The 19,712-nt window shown below is 45.4% G+C and overlaps 1 protein-coding gene across 7 annotated transcripts in view; it reads right to left on the bottom strand.

Annotated features, from left to right (window-relative positions):
- PMS1 (PMS1 homolog 1, mismatch repair system component) overlaps positions 1-19,712 on the bottom strand; it is an 851,578-nt gene that overhangs the window by 724,445 nt on the left and 107,421 nt on the right. For 6 of the 7 annotated variants that reach the window (XR_013608658.1, XM_078680380.1, XM_078680384.1 and 3 more), the window contains one exon: positions 16,514-16,616. Coding sequence is in view for 6 of the 7 variants with exons in the window: in XM_078680380.1 (XP_078536506.1) it covers positions 16,514-16,616 (103 nt within the window). In the remaining variant the exon portion in view is untranslated. Of the gene's footprint in view, positions 1-2,252; positions 2,517-16,513; positions 16,617-19,712 lie in introns of those variants that run through there. The other variant, XM_078680385.1, reaches the window with a different exon arrangement.

Raw genomic sequence — 19,712 nt, forward strand, 5'->3', positions numbered from 1 at the left:
ATGCCCTGTGTTTACTCTCTTGGCTCGCTAAGAACTACTTTTAATATCCCCATATTTCCTGAAGCCGGGCGGTTGAGTCATCGCATTTCACAGGCCCCTGTGCCCGGGCCAGCCCCGGGAGCAATCTTTGGAAGGATGAACAAGCTGGGTGAAAGTGGCGCTGAACAAAACACAGCTTTTTTCATTTACATGCTTCCCCGTGAAATGGATAAAAAAAAAAGTGAGCCGTGGTTTTAATTATCGCGCCCGTGTCTGGGCACGATACTTGAAACCACACAGCCTATTGGTGTCTATTACGCGCACCAAGCACGTAATAGACACCAATAGGCCGTGGGCGGAGAAACGCACCCGCCTTTGGCCAATTGTGTGCAGACTTTTATAAAAAGATGCATGCAAAGGCAAGTGGGGTAGCACAAAAGGAATCGTACACACACGAGCTAAAACACCGTTTCCCCCTCACTAAAGGTCTTGCGCAAGCACTGCTGTGCAGTGCAACCCAGGCACGTGACGCAAAACCGTATGGCACATTTGACGAATCTTAAAAAAACTTTTCATGTTCTTCCACCTCAGTTCGCTCCTGGAAAGGTTCAGGGTGATTTGTAAAACGGAGGCCGAAAATAAAGGTGGGTTCCCAAAACAGGTTTTCTCCATTTATTTTTCAATAGGAATTTAAGACAAACTAACAAAGGATGAACGGAATTACACCAAATTTGGCAAAAAGCAAGATTTTGGTTCAAAAAGCGTGATAGTTCAAAAGATATTAAGGTTAAAAAACATATTGATATTTCACGCTGCTGAGGACCCGCGGAGTCATATTATCTTACGATAAAACCTAATTTGCTGTCCCCACATCAGCAAAGATGTGGCAGTAGGCATCTGGGAACTTCGGGCCTGATTTATATATATTGGCAGAGAGGGTACTCTATCGCAACTGCGATGGAGTGCCCTCTCAGCCAATATAATGGTTCGCCCGCTAAATGCAATTGCTGAGTAGTCAAAGTGGTCTCCGCCGTGGAGAAACCTTAGGTCTGCTTACAATTTAATTTGGCAGGTGGACCAGTATATTAGCAGGGAGGGAATTCCATTGAAGAAGTTTGACCACGACAGAGACAGGGTAGTTTTGGCCCTGGCCAAACTTCTCCGACAGCCCTGGGGAGTAAGGAACAGTAAAACCATTATAATGCGTTTTGAAAAATAATTACTTTGTGCTACAGGGCTGCATCCTGCTGTCACAGTACCGAAGCATAGCATGCCAGGAACCGCCGGCATGTGCCTGGCAATGTTTTTATAAATTGCCACCTGCTTGATGGTAATTTACAAATGAGGCGGGCGGCATCTCCATGATGGGGACGGATTAATTTTCCCAGTTTCCAAGGTGGAACGGCAGGTCTCCCGCTTTGATATAAATCTGGTCCATAGTCACCTCCTCTACAAGAAAGGGAAAAAGAGATATAAGGAGGCAGGGTAGTGATACCCTGCCTTCCCTGTTGGTATGGAGTGGATTTATGTGGAGTGTAGTTATGTGGTATTGAGTAGCGTGTAATTAGGTGGAGTTGAATTATGTGGTGTTGAGTGGGATTATGTGGATTGTAATTCTGTTGTGTGGTGTGGAATTGTGTGGAGCTGAACTGTGTGGTGTTGTGTTGAATTATGTGCACCAGATGCCAGTATAGGCGTGGCATCCTGTGCACAAAGCATTGTACTTGCTTGGTCGGTGTTGCCCTGTAGAGCTTCAATGCCAGAGGAGAGAAGGGGCCATTGCGCACTGTGCAGGAGGAAGAATGCGATGGCCAACCAAAACGATCCCTTAGTGAAATCACCTCTGCTGAAACAGGCACCCGAAGGAGGGACAATTAAGAGAAATGGATCAATAGAAAGCCAGCATTTCAGAATGGTGCGAGGAAGAACCAATGGCAATTGGCGGGTGTGCCAAAAGCACACAGAAGATAAACAACTGGTCGGCAGACAGTTCAAGCGCTCTCGAGGCTCGACCTAAAAACAGTTAATTTCCTAGGCCATTAAGTCCATGACCCCAGGATATCTTACCACATTTATTTTAAAGCACTCCGAGCTGGAGCTGTATGCTCTACAGCTGGAGTACAGTGACCTCTAGTGGTTAGTTCTATGGTTGGGTTGCACTTTGTGGCCTGAATATTTTTAAAAGAAAGACCTAAAGACATGTTAATATTTATTCAAAATATTTTATGGCAATCTCCGTTATTGAAAACATTGCAATGTGTGAATTTATTAAATATACATTTGATTACAGTTATTGGGGACTTTTTCACAAAACCAGTATGTCTGACTTAAATAAAATTACACTCTATATATTGTTGCACAAGTCAGCTTTGCCAACCAGCGGGGGATGGATGAAGGCCTGGCTGAAGGCTGTCTGCTGCGGAAAAAGGCGGGGTAGGCATGGGTAGTGCACAGTGGGGGGTAGGCCCCTTGTCCATTTTCATGCTATCCACGGTGATGAAAATCTTACTTTATTTTAGACAAACCTTACAAATTCACTGAAAAAACAAAGGTAAAGTGATGTTTTAGTTGGGTGAAAATGTCCGTTATAACATACTGTTTTAAATGATCAAACCCACTTAAATCACTAGCCAGAATTAACTCCGGTAACAATAAATTGTAACCTAAAGTATCTAGAACTCATGTCCTCGCCAGGTATTTCTCATTACCCCCCATATTACATCACTCATGAAATGTTCGATTACATCACTGACAACATCTCTTGATTGTAAAGTCTGTAAAAGTCAACAGGGAATTGCCATGCACAGAATATGGTCTACAATCATGATATATGTAGCTTGGTGGATAGAACTCGTTGCATTGAGGAGGACGCCGTGCTGCATAGCTGGTTCATCGACCCTGCTGACACCAATCGAAGTGTATTCAGCAGGGTGGATAATTCCCCACCCATCGAAAGATCATTTATTATTGGGAAAATAATACAAGGAACAAGGTTCTTCCAAGTATGTGTTAGCTGAAGTTAACTGTAGCTTATCTCAATATCGCTTGAGTTGCCCATTCGACCCGGGCACTGCGAGGATTGTTGTTATTCTTGGTGAAAACATACAGATACCGCTCTTTGGCTTATACCTCAGAGGAATGTTTCCTGACCATTGGATGTTTTGACACTGATTCATCAAATTTTCTCAACCCTGAAGAAGTACAAGTTTTTACTGGACGAAACACGTTGGCTGAGGTTTTTATGAATTTCAAATGATGCAACAATTAAGGAAGAAACGCAACTGGATTGTGCCAGAATTTGTTATTCTCAAATTGTTACAAATTTAAACGGAACATATCAACAGTTTATTTGTTATGCGGTGCAGCTTTGTTTTCGCCTTGGCGGATAGAACGTTAAACCTGTAAAGTTGATAGAATATCACCATGTTTAGAATACTGTACATGAATGGTTATGAGATATATACCAACACATTCTAGCGAAACCTCACCTTGATCACATGATGAAAACCAGTGAATACTACAAACATTTTAAAATATTATGTGTTCAAAATACAGAAAGGATTAAAGTCGCACAGACTCCCTTATTCGGTTACCAATGACGCTCTTCATCTGGGTATTCTGAGTAGTAGTGACTGGTTGCAAAAGAATGTGTGGCAGGAGGTGAGGAGTGTGGAGGCAAAGGGAATGGTGGTGGAGGAGGCATGGAAGGCAGCAGTGGAGACAATATAGGGCTACAAGTCAAATGCCGAACCATCTTAGGACATGATGGCACCAGAGGAGGAGACGGGTTCTTCTTCAAAGACGAGGTGCATCTTTTATTGAATGGTCCTTGTGCCCGAGTCTAGGTGATTATCTTGTCAATGTCTGGGTGAACAAAAAGAAAATCTACTTTTCATCAAGGACATCCGTCACTCTTTCTATGACTGACTCTCCTAGGTGTCTGACTTTGGCGCTGAAGTGCAGACTTTGAGGCCTTGAGGTTTTTTTCTCTTCTGTGTTGACTTCAGCTCCGACTGACTTGAGAAGTCCATTCACAAGAAGGATTTTTTTCAATGGCAAGTCATCGTTTTGGCACTGGGGTGGAAGAGGAAGCTGCAGAACCCGAAACAGAACCAAACACAAAATAAACTAGTGTGTATAACGCTTCGACCTCGGAGCGGCATTGTAAAGACGACTCCGTACTCAAGCTGTCGTCAATTACTTTAATCACTGTAGACAACACACCAAGGGCATGTCTGCTCGGCATGCAGCACAGCCCGTTAATGACTAACTGTCAAACACCACCCCTTGTTGTAAATATTTTTGTCCACCCTAAGCGTGGAAGGGTATACTCAGACATGAGTCCCTTGCTCATTGCACCATCAGGATTCAAGCAAGCCGGGCCGAAGACGGCTGTAATGCCAGAAACCGGTCCCCGGAAGCTTGTTTCCTTCCCAGTGTAAGAATTGGCTTTTGTAGTTTGGTTTGCCCTGTTCCCATCATGCACTGGGACAGGAACAGACTAATTTGCATACAGCCAGGTTCTGAAACTGGGATGGTGCAATGAGCTAAAAAACGGTGTTGGATCTAGCCCTGATCTTTTGACTGGGTGAGAGTATTCTGCTTAATTCAGAGACTCTGTCCCTCACCACCCCTTGTTGTAAATATTTTTGTCCACCCTAAGCGTGGAAGGGTATACTCAGACATGAGTCCCTTGCTCATTGCACCATCAGGATTCAAGCAAGCCGGGCCGAAGACGGCTGTAATGCCAGAAACCGGTCCCCGGAAGCTTGTTTCCTTCCCAGTGTAAGAATTGGCTTTTGTAGTTTGGTTTGCCCTGTTCCCATCATGCACTGGGACAGGAACAGACTAATTTGCATACAGCCAGGTTCTGAAACTGGGATGGTGCAATGAGCTAAAAAACGGTGTTGGATCTAGCCCTGATCTTTTGACTGGGTGAGAGTATTCTGCTTAATTCAGAGACTCTGTCCCTCACCACCCCTTGTTGTAAATATTTTTGTCCACCCTAAGCGTGGAAGGGTATACTCAGACATGAGTCCCTTGCTCATTGCACCATCAGGATTCAAGCAAGCCGGGCCGAAGACGGCTGTAATGCCAGAAACCGGTCCCCGGAAGCTTGTTTCCTTCCCAGTGTAAGAATTGGCTTTTGTAGTTTGGTTTGCCCTGTTCCCATCATGCACTGGGACAGGAACAGACTAATTTGCATACAGCCAGGTTCTGAAACTGGGATGGTGCAATGAGCTAAAAAACGGTGTTGGATCTAGCCCTGATCTTTTGACTGGGTGAGAGTATTCTGCTTAATTCAGAGACTCTGTCCCTCACCACCCCTTGTTGTAAATAACTGTCAAACACAGCTCAGTTGTCAACATTCCAGCTGAGGTCTGACCAATCATCGCGCTGGGAAGGCACGCGCAGGGCAGGGTAAGGGAAAGGGAGAAAAGACCAACACAACACATCTCCTTCCCTAAAAACCAAAAGAGGTTAGAAAACAGAACCCCCCCCCCGAAGCAGTACCATATTCAGAATTGTCAGTCAAACACGAAGTCTATATATATATGCTTGGTTTACATAGAACTCGGCCATAACTGCTGTTGTTTTCACTAGCTGCGCCGACATCTTTCATAGGCCTACTACCATCATTCTTGGTGGATGTGTGTTCAGCATTAACTGTGTCACCCATTTCCTTTGAGTTGGCATCACTCTCCACCTCTCCATCGTCGCTGGCTTCATATTCCGAGTCGGTGCCACTTGTTGCACTATCCCGTGGCTCCACAGAGTAGTCGGAGCTGAGTGTCCTGTCCATTCCAATAGATTCTATTCCTTTCCGATTTTGCGGAGTCGTAGAACCTGTTCTTCCCCTGGGCGCACCTATGTTATTGTCCTCATCTTCCTCCTCTTCATCCGACCCATCTAGTTGGTGTCCGTCCAGCTTATAACTACACTTCCTTTCCTTATGTTCCATTTCTTCTTTTCTGTGACAGATTGCCATCCTTGAAGTACGCCATACTTTTCCATCACTGAGTAATGCAGAGTTACAAAACACCTCTACCACCTCCAAGGGCGAGGAATATCTGTCTTCCCCTTTGACTATGTGTCCACTTCTTTTAATCCTCACCTTGTCCCCTACTTTTAAGCACACCTCTTTGCACTACCTGCTCTTGTCATGCTTCTCTTTGAGAATTGTTTGTGCGTTCTTTATTCTTTCCTTAATAGTTTCCACAGACCATCTTGATGTTCTCGCTTGTTTCAGCCATCCAATATTGTCTTTTGAAATGGGTGTTCTTCCTCTCATTACTTCAAACGGGCTCGCTAATGTCTTTTCGCCCGGAGTTATCCTGTACCCCCATATCATCTCCTTTACTTCCTTCCTCCAACATTTCCCACTTTTGTTAGCAAGTTGGATGGTTCCATTTATTACTCGATTAAACCTTTCCACAGCACCATTTTCTGCTTGATGATAAATTGATGTAGTTTTGTGGGTGATGCCATTCCGAGTAATAAACTTCTTGAAGGCCTCCGAGGTGAATTGGCTGCCATTGTCACTTATGATAGTTTTCGGTATACCTTCCCTGGTGAACACATCGTCCATGAACGTTATTATGTCGCACGTGTCTACTTTCTTGCACACTTTTACTTCAGGCCATTTAGACAGATGGTCCACCATAACTATTATGTACCTCTGTTCATCCTGCCATCTTATAGGACCTGTTATGTCCACTCCGATCCTCTCCCAAGGCCTGTTTGGGCACGTCAAAGGTTTTATTGTTGGACGGAATGTAGTTTGTGTTTTGTCAGCATTTTAGCAATTCACACAGTCTCTTACCACTTCCTCTATCTCAATGTTGCATCCTGGCCACCAATACCAACTTTTAATCCTCTGTTTTGTTTTCACCTAAGTGCCCATCATGACATATTTGTATTACTCTTTTCCTCAGGCATTTTGGTGGTATGATTTTTCCCTGTCTGAAGATGAGATTGTCTTCTGCTGAAAGTTCATCTCTCAATTCCCAATACGCTCGTAATTCCTCCACCAAACACTTTTTCTTTGGCCATCCCTTGACAATGCGTTCGTGTACTCTCTGTAGTGTTTCGTCCTTGAGACTACTACGAGTCCACTCCTCTTTAGGGATGGTTGGTTTGTCAAATTCTTTTCTAACCTCATCCTTTAGCGTTATAGGTATGTGTCGTACCTTGTGTAAGCTGGGATTTGCGTTCTCTTTTAGTTTAATTTTGTTTTGGAACCCTCTTAGCTTACCAATTTGCCCATTGAATACACCTGGGTATCTTTCTAGTATGTTCTCGTCTCGTGTTATGTCTTGGTGTACTACTAATACTGGCTCTGAACGATTGGGGTCCAGGGTAATGCCCAACCTACCCTGATCTCTCCATCCTAATATTGACGGACCAGTAGCTGCCACATACAGTTTACTGTTCATTTCTCTCTCCTTGAAGAAGAAAGGAACCTCTCTGTATCCCAGAAGTCCAATATCTTCCTCCTCTTCATTCTTTCCTTAATAGTTTCCAATTTCCCCAGTAAAAGTTTTTAATGTAATGTCTGGTTTCTCCAACTTATTACCAATAACTTTTTTTAACTTTTCATCCCACACTGTGTGGTTGACTATGGTGCATGGTGACCCTGAGTCTGCAATTATTTCTAGTTCAACTCCTCCTATTACTACTTTGAAAAAACTGGTTTCTTCTTTTTACCTTTCTTGTCTTCATTGTTTTCAGTTGTCTCTGTTATATTTAATCCCATCCTCGTCGCCAAATTTGTAAAGACGACTCCGTACTCAAGCTGTCGTCAATTACTTTAATCACTGTAGACAACACACCAAGGGCATGTCTGCTCGGCATGCAGCACAGCCCGTTAATGACTAACTGTCAAACACAGCTCAGCTGTCAACATTCCAGCTGAGGTCTGACCAATCATCGCGCTGGGAAGGCACGCGCATGGCAGGGAAAGGGATAAAAGACCAACACAACAGGCATCCCAAATGTCCAAGCCAGATGGCAGAAGTAAACAATATGAGCCGAAGCCGTTGTGCTGATGCATTCTTAACCAAGGGAGGACGTACAGCAGGTGTCTGACTTGAACGTCTTCAGAAGAAAAAAAAAGTTGCAAACCAACACTAGATGGCAGCCACACATGCTACGAACACCCCACATACACAGGTATATATATGTATACACACACAAACAAATGTGTCTATTCTGGGTAAAAGGAATAAATCACATAGGGATTCTTATTTTAAAAAGTTCCAAAATGTTTCCTGCTCAACTTCAACCTCTTCTTGGGTATCAGCTTCTAGACAATAGTGTCAAATTAAAATCTGGAGAGATTTCCATGTTACAGCTTTACACACATCTGCAATATGGACATTTATAATCCACGCTGTAGTACCAGCTTTACCTCTTGTGGCGTGTGCTACGGGTTTTCCTGGCAATGGCTGGTTTGCAAGTTGGTAACATAATAAAATACAAACCACTTCCAATGAGATGTTCAGAATTGTCAAATCCCAGGCCAACATGACAATAATTAACATATAATTGTTTCCTTTTTCTAATCTCTTTGGCTTTGTGCAAATAAAATAGTTGGACACTTCTAATATCCAGCGGGTGAAATGTCCTTTCTGCTGGTGTAGCCTGGTTAGGGAAAAAAGTTGGCTAGGAAATGGCCTCACTGATGTTGAAATGAGACATCACTTGGGGTAAGAGCGAAGGGAGGGTTCTTAAAGCAACTCTATTGGAATGAAAAACAATTATTGGCTCTACTGCTGATAATGCCTGTAACTCGCTCACACTTCTAGCTGAATTAACAGCAATTTAAAAGGCAGTTTTCCAGGAAAGATGCTGCAATGCTGCTCTATGAATTGGCTCAAATAGAGAGGTCATCAATTTTGAAAGTAAGATGTTAAGGTGCACAGTGTCATTTATTTTGTTACAGGTGGTCGCCTTTAACTTCGTCTTGGAAGTTATTAGTGACAGAAACCTTACAAAAAAGAAACTTGTTGCAATGATTTTCTATACCCCATCATAGCAGCCAGATGGGCTCTATAGAAGTGATTCATAACTTGCATTTGGCTAGATACACCAAGTAAGGAGGGTGGACTTCTTCCTGGACCGAAATCGGATTAAAACCCTCACTGCAGCACCAAATGCAGAATCTCATTTTAGTGCATAACAAGACCTTGTATATGGACGTTTTACTTCTTTAATTATGGTCATGCATTCTTGATGAAGATTTAGATGTCCATACTGGCTTCAGGAGCCATACAGCGAAATTCAATGACTGCAGACTCAGTGCTGGATCTGACCCTGAAGCCTGCTGAGCTATCTGGCCTGCAAGAAAGTCTCTTGTTTTGTTCAAGTGAAAGATCCAGAAGGTCCTGATACCACCACTGTCTCAGCTTAATCTGGGGCTATTAAGAGCATCTTGATCTTGGAATTACGTAGTTTCACAATTACCGCAGGACTGAAGAAAAAGCATAGACAAATGGTGTTGACCATATGATCAAAGGGGCTATTAAGTCCTGTTCTGGTCTGGTGCCCTGGATGCGGCCTCCGCATTATTTGTTTCTTGACCCGGCAAATAATTCTATTGTTATTAGTCTCCATTCTTGAAAGATTTCTTGCGATGTTGTTCAGGACCCATTTGTGATTTTCCTATGTGATCTTGACTGAGAAACGCCGCTTCTTGGTTTTGGTTTTCTGGGATGTGTTTTGCTGTCAAAGTGATCCCTCTTGCTAAGGCCCAAAGACACACAATTTGGGTTTCAACCTCGTTCCACCTTAATTTTTTGTATATAAAGCATGGTGGTGGTGGTGTTAGTTTGAATTATGATGTTCCCTGATTATAGGGAGGGTGAGATTAACTGTTTCTAAGTGAATTGGGTAAGTCTTTTATTTGTCTAACCAGAGTCCTTTAATTGTCAGGTCATCGAAGTAGGCTAACCTCCCTGTCAATTTGGCATCTGGTAATATCTGTTTTGGGGTTTTCTTTTAGAACAGTACTCCTTTCAGGATTTTTATTCTTACACCACCATGTTAGTGACATTATTGCCTGGATCGTTAAATATAATCAAACTTACATATTGTCTCTCTTCTGAGGCCATTGATCTATGCACATGCAAGAGGTCTTGAATCCTAAGCATAAGGCAATCTGATAGGCTTTGGGGATGGCATCAGTTGTTGAAACCAAGCATTTATGTTTGATAGATGAGACACTCTTCTACTAAGGATAAACGATTTTTTGTTTTTGAAACCATCTTTGCTTCTACATACGTAAGACAGTACCGGCATAGTGATTGACTTTTGTAGATTTAAACTTAGGCCTATACTTGTCAGCAGCTTTACTGTAGGCTGTAAGCTGCGTTATGTTGAGTTTTTGCTTTTACAAGCTAGTTGTTCAGATATGGGTAAACAAAAAATGCTGTTCTTTCTCAGATGGGCTGCAACAACGGACATCCGTTTTGAGAATGTTCTTGTGGCAGATATTTGTCTGAATTTAAAGGACAGCGTATGGAGAGTGAGCATCACCTACCATAATTCGAAGTATGTTCTGTGTTGTTTTGCAATTTGAATTTGAAAATAAGTGTTCTATATACCAATGGAACAAGGCCAATAATTTCTTTTTTTGTGGGACTATTTTGTGTAGGCCCATCATTCCCAACTTTCATTTGAGAATTTATGTTATGTTATGTTATGTTAAAATGCGTTTATATAGCGCACGGCTACTCTAAAAGAGTGTCCCGGCGCTTTCCACAACAGCTACAGTGTAAAACATAACACAGAGAACAGATCCCAAAAGCAGGAAAAAGAAAATCCACCTAAACAGAAAGATTAAAAAGCCAAGTTTTCAGGTTCCTTCTAAATTGAAGCAAATTGGGAGTGCTGCGAAGTACCAGTGGGAGCGAGTTCCACAACTGGGAGGCCTTGAGGCTAAAAGAACGCCCCCCCATACGAGCCTTCCTCACCCGTGGGACCACAACAGTAAAGAGGGATTCAGAGCGAAGAGAGCGGGCGGGACGATAAAACACCAGTCTCTTCTGTAGATATCCCGCACCTGAGCCAAACAGAGCTTTGTGCACCAGCGTCAGGGCTTTAAACATAATCCGTTTACGGATCGGCAGCCAATGCAACGACTGCAGCAGCCCAGAAGCCCGTGTTCGTGTATGCAAACCAAAGATCGCACGGGCTGCAGAGTTCTGTGCCACCTGCAGGCGCTGGACCAGATAGTCCGGTAAACCTAGAAAGAGAGCATTGGCATAATCGAGCCTCGACCCGATTAGCGCCTGCACTGTAATCCGTCTGTGCTCCGCAGATAGTAAAGGGAGAAACTTGCGGAGCATTTTCAGAATACCGAAGCAGGCGCCGGCCAGGCCGAGAACATGCGCTCTTAAAGAGAGCTTGTTGTCAAGCCTAACACCGAGGTTCTTGGCAACTTGGGAGGACTGCACCGGAGGGCACATAGCGGCCGGCCACCACTGCCGCCATTCGGGATCGATGGCACAGCCGAAGAATAAAACCTCCGACTTGCTGGAGTTGGCCTTCAGGGTATTACGCTGGAACCAGCCGAAGACCATATCCAGACAGTCCCGAATTCTCTCCCCCTCAAATGGCTGATCTTTGCCACATGTGAAGAGGAGTTGCGTGTCGTCGGCGTAGGACACGATCTGGGCTCCGTAAGCCTCCACCGCAGCCGCCAGGGGGGACATAAAGATGTTGAATAATGTCGGGCTCAACACAGATCCCTGTGGAACCCCAACTCCCAAAGGCGGCATCTCGGCGGAGCTCTGGGACACCCAGACCGTCTGGCGGCGGCCTTCCAGAAAAGATGTAAACCATCTGAGCACCGTCCCCCTTAGGCCGATGTCATAAAGCCTGGCGAGAAGCGCCTCATGGGGGACGGTGTCGAAGGCCGCCGACAGGTCCAACATGACTAACATGGCCTTGCCACCCACATCCAAGGTCTCCCTGATGATCTCCGAGACCTCCACCAACGCTGTTTCCGTACTGAAATTCGGACGGAAACCGGATTGGGATGGATGGAGCAAATTGTTGGATTCAAGAAAGCTCGACAAGACGCCATGGACATGTTTCTCCGTGATCTTAGCCAGAGCCGGGAGAAGTGAAATTGGCCTGTAATTGGCCAACACCTCGGCATCAAGACCAGGCTTTTTCAGGAGGGGGATCACCATCGCCCTTTTCCAGGAGCGTGGAACAATCCCCTCCCGCAAGGAGGCATTGAGGTTCGGGTTGACCAAAGGATCCAACACTGCAGCCAACCCCGCCAAGAACTTGGCGGGGCAGGGGTCCAGTGGTGAGCCAGATTTAAGGCTGGCCAGCAGCGCCCGAGACATGTCACTGGAGACAGGTGGAAAGTCAGCCAGTACTGCCGAGGACATGGGCAATGTTCCGGGTCCTGCCCCATGGCCGCAGCCATCCTCCATTGAGCTCTCCGAGAAGGAGGCCTGAATTGCCTTAATCTTGTTGGTGAAGAAAGTGGCCAGATCACACGCCCACGCCTCAGGTGACACAGGCGGGGGTGAGTAAGAGGTCGGGGACGTGAACTCCTTCACTATCGTGAAGATCTCCTTGCAGGAGTACACCGACGCCTCAATCCTCCTGGCAAGGTAATCCCGCTTGGCGCCAAAAATAGCCCGGTGATAGTCCTTCACCACAGACCTGTAGGCGAGTTTGGCCTCCCCATCATATTGAAGGCGCCAGGCCCGCTCAGCAACCTTACACTGGCTGCGAGCCACGCGCAGCGCCTCGGTGAACCATGGCGCAGATTGTCGTATCGCGGTGGACCTGGGGGTTACCTTTGGGGCGAGAGTATCTAACCTCTCAGTCAACCATCGCTGCAGGGCCTCGGTGTCTCTTTCCGGGTCGCCCGAGAGAGAGCACGGATGTTCCGTGAGCGCCTGCTCCAACATAGCAGGCGTCACTCTGTGTAACGCTCTCGAGGCAGCTCTGGGCACCGCGGGGGCGCAGATACCAGATCGCCCGTTCTCCAACACGGAAAACTCAATCAGCCAATGATCCGACCAGAGCACCGGCCGTGCAGCGATGTCAACAATAGGAACAGAGGAGAACACCTGGTCGAGGGTATGCCCTTTCTCGTGAGTAGGCCCTAGCACAAATGGTGCTAGGCCAAGCGTAGATGTAATATCTAGGAGTTTAATCCCATCCGGATCCTCCGACACATCAAGATGAAAATTAAAATCGCCTGCAAGCAGACAATGCTGCGCAGAGAGAGCCAGCTCCGAGATGGCTGTCTGTAGGTCATCCCAAAAAGAGCCCACCGGGCCGGGAGGCCTATAAACCAGCAATCCCTTAAGCGCTTGACCAGGAGACAGTCTAAGCATGAAGCTCAGGGATTCAGAGCCCTCGATGGAGTTCACAGGAAGAACTGAGCAGGAAATGTTTTTCCTCACCACCACAGCGACTCCTCCCCCCCTACCCTTAGCTCTGTCTTGGCGGAAAATATTATAGGTTGAAGGGATCGCAGTAAAAATATCTGGGTTCGACGCCTCTCCCAACCAGGTTTCGGTCAGGAGCAGGCATAACGGATTCTCCCTGACAAGAAGATCGTGGATATGCAGGGCATGCCTTGCTACCGATCTAGTGTTAAGCAGCAAACAGCGATGTTTCGCATGAGCCTCGGGTGTCCTAAGGACACTACACTGTGCCCCCGTGGGCGACCAGCCACAAGCCGGGCAGAAACGTTTCCCCCTGTGACGACCAGGGAATACAGAGCGACACAAGCTAGATGAAGTGCGCATAGCGTGAAGAGTCGCCGAGGAATAGTGGATCATCCTTACCCTCACCTGACCAAAGTCCTCCGCCGCCCCGCCGCCTCCGGGACGCAGACGGGCGCAGACGGGCAGGACTCCGGCACGACTCAGGCTAAGCGAGGGCGTCCACCTGCGCGTACCGCTGCGCGTAGGGGAGCGACTTTAAATAGGCTCACCTGCAAGCCCTTGGCGCGCGAGTCCGCTCAAAGATGGCGGCCGCCGCCGAATCCCAAGCCCAAACAAAGATGGCTGCCGAAATGAAGACCCGGACCTGGTGCTTTGGAGGCACAGAGGTGCCCTTTTTATATGCAGTGAGGGGAGCGGGGCAAAGCTGAAGACAGCGAATTTTAAAAGCAGGGGTAAGTAAACAGAACAAAACCCAAATGCAAAAACGAGGAAGAGTTAAAAAATTACACAGCGCTATCCCAGCGCGCTTTATTTGTTGTCGAATTGCAGGTCTAATAAAGTACGATATTGAAATGCGCTTTTTGGGACAAACAAAATACTTTGGGTACATCTCTTTATTTTCTAGTTACAGTAATGGAACTGTTGGGTTGGAAAAGACCTCTGCATGCTAATACACGTGTACCCCTGCCCGGAGTGCCCAAATGTACTATTGTTAGACCTCTATTGCTGCTGTCATAGGCCAACACGGATTCTGCATATGCGCCATGACACAGGGCTGTCTCAAGGATTGCGTTCTTATATCACCAGGAGGGGCGCCCAAAGCGCCGCCCTCATAGTGGTGTAAGGCTATTGCCTTCACCAAGAGTTAAGCAGCACGAGCGCGGTAGTACTGATCAGTGGGAGTGAGCAGGTCCTTCATACCCTGTGTCTCTGGAGTGAGGCCTACCATTTAAAGTTCCACTCATGTGTCCTTAACTCACCCTCAGCCTACATCAGTTGGACGAAGAGTGCTGCGCAGGGAAGGAGTGGTTAATGTGCACTGGATGTATGCAGTGGCAGACAGTAAGCAGTCTTTTCGGACAAAGCCGACATTTTGGGCTTTAGATCAGCAGTAAGAGTACTCACTGTCCGATGCTTCTGTACCGGTTGAAGGGTGGCTGAGTCTTGTTCAAAGTCTGAATCAGAATCTGAATCTTGTATAGATAATGATTCCTCTTTTGCTGCTGATGCTTCCTCCTCCTGCGGTAGACTGAAAATGTCCGGTACATCTTCCACTTGTTTACGCTGCATGTCTTGGCGTCAGGCACTTCGATCTTAGACCGAAATGACTTGCAAGCCTCATAGCTTTCTTCTCCATGATCAGCCGAGAGGCATAGATTACAAACGGAGTGTTGGTCAGTATGGGGATATTTAGATTGACACTTTTCATTAGCTGGTCATTGTCCTATAAAATCAACTAAGTGAAAGAGGCCCAGCTGGGTGTGGTACATAGACTGAGGAGGTGAGTCAAAGACCCGCGACACAGAAAGGGTAATCGCTCGGAATGCAAATTTAACTACATGACCGAGAAAATACCATAGAGTGAAGATCTACTAGCGAACTGAAGGGAGCCCGAAAGAGTTTTAAACTGGGGCGCAAGAGATTGCATTCGAACCGGTCGGCGGAAAAAAACTATCTGGCAATGGAGTCGATGACCATTCGCAGTACTATCAAAAGGAGGAGTCAAACAGCCTCGTGATTTGAATAAAACTTTTTGGAAAAAAAAAAATTTGCATTCATCGGAGCCCAAAACAAGTAGCTTGTCTTGTATATCATTCAGGTATCCATCTAAGTAATTCAATGGTATACATACCAACATTTTATTACAGCAGCTAACGGATTAACATAAGCAAATGGCTCCTTGGACGTTCTGATGCTTAGACAGGCCTAGAGACCGTGAGGGGTAGGAGTACTTATGGGAACGTTAAGGCTTCTTTTCTGTCTATGTGAGGATCTCCTTCCTCAAAAACATAGAACATGAATCTAATAATGCAGTGTTCAATCCATTGAATTAGACAGGTTGAGATACAAGATCAATTTCTTTCTTGTTGTGATTGGTGGATGAAGCCCTCATACATTTGTGATTGGCGAATGAAGCCCTCATAAATAGTAGAGGCATTTGATCTGAACTCGGCTTATATTTATACTTCCTAATGATCATGAATTGTTTTTTATTTTCAGGGCTGTTTTCTATTGGCAAGTCTCAATTCCATTCATAACAAAGACAGACCAGTTTTTTGCACTATGTACCTGCAGGGAATGACTGCAATGCAACCCGTACTAAAATCTACATTTACTGAACACAATGCAAGCTTAAAAAACACGCTGATCCCATTTAGGAATAAAAAATAAATGATCTATTTGTGTCAATTCTCAAAAGGGCCACCATAGTGTTCTGCAATGATGCATGATTGTAGCATTAAGCATTTTCTTTTGCGCTCCTGCCAAATATTTAGTTCATTTTTTTACCAATTTTTGATCATTTACACTGATACTTTGCAATTTAATAACATTGGCTATTTGAGCTTTTTTCATATACACGTTAAGAGAATTCACAGATTATTTCTGATTGCATACGTCTGAGACTTCTCTTTCTGTAAAGAATCGTTATTGCAATCATATTTGTTCAGGTATTCAGTGGAAATGAATAGCAATGTGCACATATCTAATAGAATCCTGAAATTCTGATTTTCTTTCTACTTATATGTTGAAAGAGAATTAATTTCTAGGCTCGGCAACAGGTTTCTCTAGGCACAAGAAGGTGACAAATTATGAAGCAACAAGACACGCACCCTGTCCAAGATGAGATGGCTTCTGAGAAGTGATGTGGCCACTGCTATCCAAAGTGTACTGGGTACTTAATTCGTCAGCAGCAGTCTTGGTTGTGATATAAACCTGAAAGAAATGTGCATTTAACTTTTAAACCTTTATAAATTTCCATTTCAAAACATACTTGGAAGCTTTTCTCTGGAACATGGACTAAACAAACAAAAACATTATATTGTAGAATGGCACAAATTGTGTGCTCCTCAAGAAAAGATTTTACCTTCGCCCAGTGAAGCAGTGAACAATTATTAATCCTAAGAGCAGTTAATGTCGCGGAACAGCAAAACATTCCTATATAATGAGACCATATTACATAGATGATCAACTTGAAATAAAACATTCTCAACTAAGACATGAAGGAGGTCCAAGGTAATTGTAGCTAATGAATTTACTTCCTTCAAGCTAAGCAACATGACATGAAGGGTGAGGGCCTACTAAGCATGCAAAGGTTCTCCAGGCTTTTCCGAAACGGTCATTATACAATACATAGAAAGTATAAGGAAGTATCGGCCACATGCATCAAGTGAATTTGGAGTCGCAAACGGTGCGAATCGGAAAAATCGGCCGTTTGCGATTCCAAATTCACTTTTTGGTATGCATGAAACAATGTTTAAAGAACCGCAATTTTTTGCATTTCCCAAAAATGCGATTGCATTTAAGGAATCGCATTTGTGCGATTCCTTAAATGCAATGCATGAATTTTTTTTAAAATGCGAATTTGGAAATAGGAGGTGCAAATTAACACGAGGTTGACCCTCGTGTTAATTTGCGAAATCTTTCAAAAATGCTCAAAAAAGCATTTTTGAAAGAGTCATGTTACACACACACATGTCCTCTGGACATGTGTGTGTGAAACTTGCACTTAAAAAAACATTTCAAGGGTGCAGGGGGGGGGGGTCCTTTGGACCCCCCTCAGCACCCTTGAAATGCATCAACAAATTGCGATTCGCACTTTAAAAAAATGCAAAAAGGCATTGATTCCTATGGGCCTCTAGGCCCATAGGAATCAATGTAATGCCATTCCTTAATTGCGATTCGCAATTAAGGAATCGCAAATACCGAAAATTAAGAAATCCTAAAAAGTTTAAAGATTTCTTGATGCATAGGATTTTGCAATTCCTAAATTGCGATTCCTTAATTTTCGCAATTTAGGAATTGCAAAATCCTACGATGATGCATGTGGCCGTAAAGGACTAAGGAAGAACTATTAAAATGGAATGGTGTATCAGGTAAGGCTATAGCACTAATTATAATTCACTGTAGGCGAATTAAAAAATGTTAGGTAGGTCTTTCATACAGTTAAGATGGTGATTCAAATGTTATGCCAGTACTCTGCAAACAATGTATTTTTTCTATTTGTGACAGTTGAACCATCCTTAAAATAGAGATTAAAAAAGTTATTGGTACATTACATGGGCACATTAGACATTTACATGTTTTTAAATCTGGCAAGAGACAGGGGGGAGAGGGGGGCGTGGTATCGCCAAGCAGCAAGATGGCCGCTCGCTAAGAGGGCGCTGCCGGGTGAGACACTATCCGGCATTAATCCGAGGTTTGAAGGAGTGCTCTAAGTAACTACAGCGGATGTCAACAAACACATGACCGCAAGCTGCGCCGGTTGTGATAATACTGAACCGAGGGCTCCAGGGGAAGTCTGAAGGCAGAAAGCCTGATGGGCCCCGCTGGTCGGACCTGCTGCGTAACAAGGGCCTGCCGGCACAGGTGATGCCAAATGCAGCTAGCCTGGAAGCGCCATGGGCCGGTGCGCGGGATCCAACGGAGCCCTGAAGAAGGAACAAGTACGCCTGCTGTGCTGCGGGGAGAGACCACCTCTCACGGGACCGAGACAAACGCTAGGGGGAGAGAAGCCAGAGGTGGTGAGAGCTTCCCCCATGGCGCCACTTATAAATCACCCACACCCGGCTGCGAGCTGGCCCAACCCGGGGGCTTCCGACTACCGTTGCTTGGGACACTGCCAGTGCTGCTAGCTTAAATCTCGTCGCCCCTGCAGGAGGAGGCCTGCAGCTGGGCGCAATGTGAAGCAGCCATTTTACATGGCCGTTACTGAGGCGGCCCTGGCGCAGATCCTCCACAGCAATAAGGAGATGAGAGTGAGCGACGGAGCGCGAGGCCCTACTACGCGAGAGCACGAGTCAGCCCATATGCTCTGCACTGCTGAGACAACAGTGTAACTGTGCCACCTGAACAGCAGGTACTGTACATATGGCCCAAAGATCACAGGCCACTGGAAACCATTGAGAACAAGCTGCCAGTTCTCATCAACCATATAACGTCAGATCTGGTCGACGAGGCTCGCTTGGTGGATTAGCCTGCAAGGTACAGCCGCAACTACTGGCCAAGATATACCCCCCTCCAGCTGCTGACCTCCCACAAAGCCAATGAAATATAGCATAGCAAACATGGGGAAAAATGACGCAAAACAGACCAAACTCGCCTTCGAGATAAAAGGCTGACACGGCTAACAGATGATGGGGCTGAATCGGACACTGAATCTGGTCCCAGGGAAGACCTTGACAGAAAAACTACGAACTCACACCATACTACTAGAGTTCAAAACCGGCCTCAAAACAATTGACTCTAAACTTGACATACTTACCTCACGGCTAGACTAGGTGAAACAACAGGTATATACCCACAAAACATGGCTGGACCAACTTGATACTGAGCTTCAGATGCTCATGGCTATCAGTTTGAATCCAAGGAGCACCTGCTGCAAATGGAAAAAGTCTTGAACGTAATTAAAGCGAAAAACAAAGATTTGGAAGCTCGCTCCAGAAGGAACAACCTCCGCATTATGGGCATTCCAGAAACCACAGCAATACCCAAAATTGAAACATTTGTGGAGTCGCTTTTACGAGAGCTGTTCGGACCAGATCTCTCAACTATGGTTTTTGTAGAACGTGCCCACCGGTCCCTGGGCCCCAGACTCCCTGTGGGCAGCACACCTAGACCAATCCTGGTGTCACTGCTTAATTATCACGACCAAGACACAATCTAATGCCTGGCCAGGGAAAGCGGCAACATAAACCACCAAGGTAACAACAATTCATTCTACCCGGATTTCCCATCCTCAGTGTGGCAGCCTGGCGCGACTTTGCTCCCGTCAAGTGTATCCTACAACAATCTGGAGTACCGTATTTCCTT

This window comes from Lissotriton helveticus, chromosome 3_1 (assembly GCF_964261635.1).
Source record: "Lissotriton helveticus chromosome 3_1, aLisHel1.1, whole genome shotgun sequence".
Lineage (NCBI taxonomy): Eukaryota > Metazoa > Chordata > Amphibia > Caudata > Salamandridae > Lissotriton > Lissotriton helveticus.